We start from the raw sequence: 8,984 nt of genomic DNA, 5'->3' as shown, positions 1-8,984 counted from the left end.
AATTTACAACTAAATATATACAACACATGTCATCAAAAGTAGTGGAATTCATGAAGCCAAAAAATTAGAACTTGATCCATGGAAGATAATAGGAACAGTAATTGTGGGTGGCTTTATCCTTCTTTCAGATTTATATTAAATTACATCATCCCTGTTCTTTACTGCCCTTTTGGTTGAAGAAGTAAGTATATGGTACCTTTCTGAGTCATTAATTACATTACCTCCTCTAGGATCTCAAATCTACTGGGGAATTCTTTCTTGATCCCAAAGGGATCCTTTCAGTATGTTACGGGGATAAACCCAAACTGTTTTATCCTTCTTTCAGATTTATATTAAATTACATCATCCCTGTTCTTTACTGCCCTTTTGGTTGAAGAAGTAAGTGTATGGTACCTTTCTGAGTCATTAATTACATTACCTCCTCTAGGATCTCAAATCTACTGGGAATTCTTTCTTGATCCCAAAGGGATCCTTTCAGTATGTTACGGGGATAAACCCAAACTGCCTGCCAACTATAACTACTTGTTGAGTAGAAAGTCAATGGTCATTCTCCATATAAATAACATCTATAAAGAACAAAATGAAGTTGCCAATAAAGTTATAAGAGTTAAGTTTACAGTTCTTTTTTTTTAAACAATGGGTTAACTTCATAAGTCCGTGTAAGGAAAACATTATCTGCAAATCAAGTTGCCATCCAACACATTTAATAATTAAATATAGTTAAATATGAAATTGGACCAAAAATGATCCTAGATAGTTTAAAGATTAATCCCATTAATCCCACAATTTAATGAGACCATCCCAACCACATGTTATGACCTTAGATGTTTCATGAGGATGCCACACTGCACCTATACACACTTTATCATGAGCTTTAAACCGACTGTAGAGTTTTGTGGTCTTCCAGTCCCAAATGTTTAATTTTCCATTTCCATCTCCTGAAATCACATAGCTGCAATGGGCAGAAAAATAAATTCAAATTATTCAAACACCTTAAACGGGTAAAAGTGGAAGAACAGAGAAAGATTTTATCTTTTCATCTTAATGTGAAAAAAATCAGTGCAAATATACAACACTCAGGATAACAAGGTAAAGTATAAAGCAATATATAATTTGAACTTCTACAAAAAAGCTACCAATCTGATAGTAGAAAATTATTTTTAACTGGGAAGACTGGGAGTCCCAGGGACCATAATGAATGAGATATCATAATCAGTCTCTAGACAGTCAGAAACAGTGTAAGGGAACCAATTTCACACATAGCCAGTCAACACATTTAGATCCATTTTACTGTAGTAGACTCTAACACCTTCTAATTAATTTTCAGCTTCATTATCTTTTGAATACATCTAAGTCTAAGGCCCAATTACCAGGCTAAACATGTAAAGTTATAGGGATTTCTGAAGTACTTCTATCTATATATTTTAACTAAGAATGGGGGGATAAACGCAGAATTTCACTCTTAGCAAGACTGTATAGGCTTCACAAATCCAGTGTGACTTATAAATATTAAACAACTGAATTTGAGGTTTCAGCACAGACAAGCTGTAGTGGGGACGTTAACTTCAACATTGCAATGCAGAATTAATTCTTTTCATGTTCATTCCATCATAGCAATATAGCAATTATAGCACTCCTAGCCTTGCTTAGAAAAGCAAAGAGAAAATAAGGCATGGGTGATAGAGCTAGGGATTCATGAGGTGGTTAAAGGGCAAAGGCCTAAGTAATATAAAAAGATACTGAAGTAAGAACTTAAGAAAAGCAAAATGTAATTTTTGTAACTTGATTTTGCCTTTATATCTGGCATTCTGATAGATTACACAGTTCTCATGCAATCATATAAGTGAAAGTGATTTTGAAGTGTTGTTATTTGTACAATAAATCTGCATCATCATATTTGAATATGAGGATAGATGAGAAGATTTAAACTTACCTCATGTCTGGTGAGAAGTCTACTTGACAAGCATAGCCTGCTACCATATGGCCCTTAAAAATTTTTTTCTTATTTAATCGAAATCTGTTCTGTGCTCCAAAAATTAAGATTTGGTTGTCCATTGATTGGCATGCTAGCCATTTCCCTGTAAATTCAATAAATGAGACATTTTAGAGAAAGACTGAAAAATTTTTAAAAAACTTCTTACTTTAAATATGTTCACTGTCATTAATAGTCTGTGGCTCCCAACTACTTTATAATCTAGAAAATAAATTTACCATACCACCTGTAAAGTGTTACAAATATGTCACTGGAAAGAGGTATTTATATAGAGAGTAATGAATTCTGTTCATACAATTCTATATCACTGAACACTCTCCATATAAAAGCTTTTTGTTTTTTTAAAATGAGGAAATACAGAAATTCCAAGCTTAGTGTTAATAGAACCAAACTAAAATTTATAAAATTAATTTGAAGTACAGACAGTAGAGCTATGGGGAGAAAAAGACCTAGCTGTGGTAATTATGGAATAAGAAAAGATTAACTCTGTTGATTAAACACAGGATTATTAAATAAAACTGTGCAAAAAAAGAGATGTGATTTAAAAATTTATAGTGAACTATTTTTTAAAGGTCATATTGCTTTTATTTACCCAGGCTTCATCAAAGCCTCTAGAACCTCAATTGCAGTATATACTTGTATCCCATATACTTGTAAATGTTTCTGAGGAAATGATCCTAACAATGCTCGTGGTCTAAGTGGGTAAATGGCCTTGTTCAAGATATATACAATATCTGTAATAGATGGTTTAAAAACACACTACATGAAATAAAGATACACAGTGACAAAGTAGTGATTATCAAAATAGGATCCAGTTAGGTTGCTCTTCTCATAAAAATGATAGGACATTTGACAACTATTACCAATATGCCTGTGGCAGATGCCCCATGGAAGACTGAATGCTTCTTGGCCTACACCTACAGTAGCTATGTGAATTAACAGTGGCTTTGATAACAATGTTCCGCATGACATCAGATCCTCTGTTTTAATACTCCAATGTAGGGCTATAATTATATCAGTATTTCTGTAGCACATATTATCTTATACTTAAAAGGCAATGGATTATCAAATAGAAAACAGTATTAAAGAGATTTATCTTTTTTATTTTTGCCTGAGAGAATCTTTTATTTTATTTTATTTTTTTTTGTCCTTTTTTGAGACCGGCCGCACCGCGCTCAGCCAGTGAGCGCTGTGAGCGCATCGGTCATCCCTACATAGGATCCAAACCCGCGGTGGGAGTGCTGCTGCACTCCCAGCACCGCACTCTCCCGAGTGCGCCATGGGCTCGGCCCCTGAGAAAATCTTTTAAAGTAGACTGTTGGGCCGGCCCGGTGGCGCACTCAGTTGAGTGCGGCGCTTGGGAGCGTGGCGGCGTTCCCGCCGAGGGTTCGGATCCCATATAGAGACTGGTCCGCTCACTGGCTGAGCGCGGTGCGGGCGCGACACCAAGTGTTGCGATCTCGTTGCTGGTTGCGGTAGGGGCACGACACCGAGGGTTGCGATCGCGTTACCGGTCACGAAAAAAGACAAAAAGGAAAAATAAATAAATAAATAAATAAAGTAGACTGTCAAGGTGTTTTCATTATGGAGAATCAGACAAAAATATCCTATTCCCCATAAAGAAAAGAGATCACAATAAATCATTATTAAATAATTCACTGAATTTGATTCTGTTGGAAGGAAAACTAGAAAGAAAAAAAACATAACTGTCAGAAATCCTTAGATGCTCAATGTTAGCTGTAAATCATTATTTCTTTTATTTTTAGTTTTAAAAAGAAAACAAGACAGTAAGTAGGTGAAAGCCAGTGATTATTTCTACTATTGAAAAGATTTCCTTATGTAAGTATGGCACTGCAACGAACTTCCCCTAGAAGGGAATGGCAAAAGTTCTTTCTGAATACAGAAGGTACACCGTGTCTTAGAAGCTCATTTAAAAACTTTCTATGTACTAACTCACCATTTGGAGACAAAGTCACTGCAGGCATTGAGTGCATACTGGGTTCTGCTATATACTTGAAATCCACAGGGATATCCCTAAAAATTTAAAATAGCATATCAGAGTAATTTTAAAAAGCACCTTTAGAAGAAATATCTTTGAAACAAAGGGAAAATACCCAAATAAAAGCAAACTCTTGAAATTATATATTTAATAAACTTTTCATGAAACTTCCTAGAGGAAGGAAAATCAGAAAATGACATTGTATTGCTTATTATAAATCTTTTACTTCATAAATGACTTTCTAGGACAATTACAATACGCCTTTGATTTTGTTTTCTAAATCAATTTGCTCTAAACATTGGCTTTTATGTTAACACAAATCTGTAACCAAAAGTTCTTTAATAATGAACTCATCTAAAAATGTACCACAGTAGGCAGAAGCAAGATGGCTCAGGCAAGTGATATTTTACCTGCCAGTTAACCTTAACTCACAACAGGTGAGAGTACTAAAGAGCAAATGGATGGCAGACAGAGCTGTGGGGATTTGTGAGCTGGTCTAGCCCATCTGGAAATAATGACCAAAGCCAGGGAGATTAGCACTTTTGTACCTGGACTATCAGCGGTTTATATGTAAAGCATTCCAAATGTGTGTGGTGCAAGAGGAAGAGCATTTAAAAAAACCAAAAAGCAGGCCGGCCCGGTGGCGCACTGTAGCAGTGCGCCACTTGGGAGTGTGGCGGCGCTCCCGCCGAGGGTTCGGATCCCACATACAGACCGGTTCCTGCTCACTGGCTAAGCGAGGTGCGGGCGCAACACCGAGGGTTGTGATCCCGTTGCCGGTCCCAGTCCGGTACGGGCGTGACACTGAGGGTTGCAATCCGTTGCCGGTCACGAAAAAAGACAAAAAAAAAAACCCCAAAAAGCAAAAAAAAGGTATGTGAGTGATATAAAGGATAAAACAAAAATACAGAAATCCAAAACTAGTCACATAAATTTAAAACCATCAAAAATTCTAAGTGCTTTTTAATTTTTAAAATTCTCCACAATAAAAATTTAGTAATCCTGAAAGGATTTTTGGTCTTGTTGCTTTTCATGAAAACAGAAATATTTTTTAAAGAGTAATGTCTGGGAAAAGTAATCAGATAAATAACATAGAAAATGATGCAGCAATTTCAATTTCAAATTATGGTTCATGTTCCAACACTTTAATTAGAAAATAATGTCTTCATGTAAGGATTTTCTCTATCTATTATCCATCTATCCAGAAGGAGAAATGATGAAAAAAAAACTTCTATCAGGGTCTCGGTTAGAGAAAAAAATTTTCCTCTAACCTGTGGAAGAACATCATTTGTCAGATCTCCAAACCTTTACGCCTCTAAGGCACCAATGAGAACTGACATTCGGAATGACTCAAATGTATTAAAAAGAGCCTCAGTCTAAAAAAGATTCATATTTTTTCACTCCCCATACTTATTATTAGTGGCTAAAAATTTTATAACATGGATTAAAACATAAGAGCATTTTTAAATAAAATTAACCATGGTCCAGGCTTATTTTAATCAATGTTTTACTAAAAGTAAACAAAAAATTCAAACAAACTCCTTATTTCAAGGAATCTTGGTACAACAGCTCTAAAACAAGAAATGAATCTGAACTACCCTGTGGATTTCATAATTTCTAGTAAAAATGGCTGCTAGGCATAGTTATATTTAATAAACACAACACTTTTCTAATTGGATACTGTAATTCAGTGTAATTAGCTAGTAATTCATATCTTGCAAATAATCTTCAGTTTGGAAATGAATCCGTTATGAAAACCTAACAAAAGTCTATGAAATTTTATTAAAGATAAAAGAAAAACAGTAGTGTCAACTCCCATACAATTTTCTTTTAAAAATATTCTATCAAAATAAATACCTTTGGGGTAAAATATGTCTATGATATTTCATGCATTTAGCTGATTAAAATACCACACGCTGCTGAGTATCTAATAATCTCTTATTCTCCTTTCGAATTACAAAATAGTCTTAGTTTGTGTAGTATTGTTTAAGAAAGCCAAGTTTCCTTTAGTTTGTTTTCTTGCATCATTATACTACTTTAAGCAGGTATAGAGTGTAAAAGGTTGGCAAACACCACTTGTCTGAAGGCTCCAGTGCTGACAATTTTGCTACAGCTAGGGCCAGCTCTCACTTGTGAGGAGATCAGGGCTTCCCTTCCTGTCCTATGCAAGCTGCCAGTATTACTAGCAGTTGCTCTTAGGTATGGTTGTATGCAGTGAAGCACACCTCTGGGGATCCTGAGCTGGTTTTGCTTCCTACCTGTTTTTGTAGCAAGAGTGATCATCCTCACATCCACTGCTTTCTCACTAATCAGAATAGATACAAGTTACCTTCTCTCCCCACTAATGCCTTCAATCACCTATCCACCCATATAATCAAGAACTCAAGCTTTGGAATCAGTTTGACTTGAGTTTGAATTCTGGCCCTTTCATGTCCTATATAACACTGAGCAGATTACTTAACCTATCTTAATTTCCTTACATATAAAATGGAAATGACAAATGTACCTACCTCAGAAGACTGCTTTGCACATTAAATGAAATAGTTCATGTAAAATGGTTAGCTAGCATAGTGACTGGCATATAAAAAGGGCTCAATAAATGTAAACATCATTAAAAATTACAATAATTGGCCCGCCCCGTGGCTCACTCGGGAGAGTGCGGCGCTGGTAGCACCGAGGCCGCGGGTTCGGATCCTATGTAGGGATGGCCGGTGCACTCACTGGCCGAGCCTGGTGCGGACCACACCATGCCGAGGGTTGTGATCCCCTTACCAGTCAAAAAAAAAATTACAATAATGACTTCTTTAGATATTCAGTGCATACTAAGTGTCAACCACTGTGCTTGTGCTGGAGACAGAAAGTAAGCAAGATGGACACAGTTTTTCTCTCACAGTTAAGAACTCAGGAAAGGGGAACAAATAAACAAGCACTTAAAGTATGCTAAAAGCCATAGGAAGCAAAGGACTGCATGGGATGACAGAGAGAAAGCACCTAACCTCATCTGAGGAATGATCAGGAAGGATCTGATAGTAAGGGTTAAACTGAAATCTAAAGGATGTCATCATTTATAACAAAGCATTATCATGACTTTATGGATATTTCTTGAGATGAGAGGGAAAAAAAAAAAGCTAACATTAACTCTTAATTTAAGCAAAGTACACTGCTGACCAATGTTTTACATCAGAGAACACAGGCAAGTGTGTTCAGTCATTTTGCAAAGATGAATAAGATACCCAATAAAGAATGTATGTAAGATAGGACAATACAAATTTATCATCACTGTAAGAAAAACAACTCAAAATACATAGGCTATAATGGGTAGCATGTTTAGATTTTTATGTCCATATTGTGGGTACTTAAGTAGTTAAAATAGTTTGATGGGCAAGCCAGGATCACAGTTGCGAAAATATTCAAATGGTTGCATGTTAACAGGCTTGTCTTTGGCTACAAGTTTTTAAATTGCTTGCTTTATATAAATCAGATTTTCTACTGATGGAAACTTACCATTCCCAAACTCTTAGGCTCTTATCATCAGATGTGCTCACAAATCTCCTATTCTCATCAACAAAAACAATGGTGTTGACAGCTCCCAAATGCCTATCATATTCCTGGACAATTTCTCCACTTCGAATGTCCCACTGTATATCAAACAAGACAAAAGGTAGACAGAAGTGGAGCAGATTTATGAAAATCAACAAGATCATAATTCTGGAAAGTGGAGATGGAAAAGATATCCAACATCACGTTTTCATGAATTTACTGTTTTCTACTAAGAATAGAGCATTAACAGTCCCTAAAAGTAGCAAACATTAAACAAGTTAATATTTTTTATTTCATCCTATGATACAATATAAATCCCAGGAATCTGAATAGAAATACTATGAAGAGACTTACTTGCACAATCTTTTTATCAGACATCCCAGCCACAAAGAGATTTTGTTTGTCTTCATCAGGATTGAATTTGACACAATAGGGTACTTTTCGGTTTGTAAATCTTGATATACATTGTCCTAAAATCAAAGACTCAAATTAAATAGGTAAAATAAATTTCACCACTCAGCAGCCCCAAAGTCAAAAGTTCTGATCCCTGTACCAGCCAGCTGCCAAACAAAAACAAAAATAAAAAAAATTTCACCACTTAAAGATGACTGTGGGATTAAGATTAGAGGTCCTTTGCTTAAAAAATTTTGAGGATGGGCAGCCTGCTTGCTCTTTATTGTAGACTACATTGTTCCTTTTCACAAATTTATTGTAATAATTAAAAATAATTTTTTCAAAAGTAAATTTTTACCATGAACTGTAGAACAGATAAGTTGTAATTCAATTCATACAATGGAATATTGCAAGCAATACAAAAGAACCACTGGTATAAGTGACATGTGTGAATCTAAATATTATGCTGACTGAGAGGAGCTAGAAACAAGAGAATTTATGGTATGACTCCATTTATAAGAAGTTCAAGAACAGACAAAATGAACCCATGATGATGAACTGGTTACTGTGGTTACTGGGAGTGGGTACAGGCTAGAAAAGGGCATAAGAAACCCTTAGTGGAAATATTCTATATCTTGATTTTGGTGACAGTTAAAACAACTGCATAGATATGTTTTAAAAAAAAAAATCACTGAATATTTATGCACTTTATTACTCTTTACTGTATGTATATTACATCTTGATTTTTAAAAGGGTCTGTAGAGTGGTGCTTTCTCAGTCTTGGCTACACAGTAGAATCAACTAGTCCATGGCCTGGACCAATTACATAAGTACTTCTGAGAGTAGGACCCTGGCTTCAGTAATTTTAAAGCTCTTCAGATGATTACAATGTGCAGCCAGAACTGGGAACCACTGCTAAAGAGGTGAACAGCATGGGCTCTGGCATCAGAGAGACCTTGGTTGGAACCCAACTCTGCCACTTACTAGCTGTGTTACCCTGAAAAAGTTACCTCTTTAAGCCTCAGTTTCCTCATCTATAATGTAATAATAGTACTTATG

General features: G+C 35.7%; 1 protein-coding gene across 1 annotated transcript in view; it reads right to left on the bottom strand.

Moving 5' to 3' along the window:
- Positions 1-554: 554 nt before the first annotated feature.
- The window catches only part of CDC40 (cell division cycle 40), a 36,081-nt gene continuing 27,651 nt past the window's right edge, over positions 555-8,984 (bottom strand). The window contains exons 11-15 of the mRNA XM_008571527.1: positions 7,887-8,002; positions 7,497-7,630; positions 3,951-4,027; positions 1,934-2,078; positions 555-952 (exon numbers count right to left, since the gene is read on the bottom strand). Coding sequence (XP_008569749.1) covers positions 775-952; positions 1,934-2,078; positions 3,951-4,027; positions 7,497-7,630; positions 7,887-8,002 — 650 coding nt within the window. The 3' untranslated portion in view covers positions 555-774. The remainder of the gene's footprint in view (positions 953-1,933; positions 2,079-3,950; positions 4,028-7,496; positions 7,631-7,886; positions 8,003-8,984) is intronic.

This window comes from Galeopterus variegatus, unplaced genomic scaffold, assembly GCF_000696425.1.
Source record: "Galeopterus variegatus unplaced genomic scaffold, G_variegatus-3.0.2 Scaffold699, whole genome shotgun sequence".
Classification (NCBI taxonomy): Eukaryota; Metazoa; Chordata; class Mammalia; order Dermoptera; family Cynocephalidae; genus Galeopterus; species Galeopterus variegatus.
Note: the sequence above shows the minus strand (reverse complement) of the source record. Positions and strands in the feature narration are given on the sequence as shown.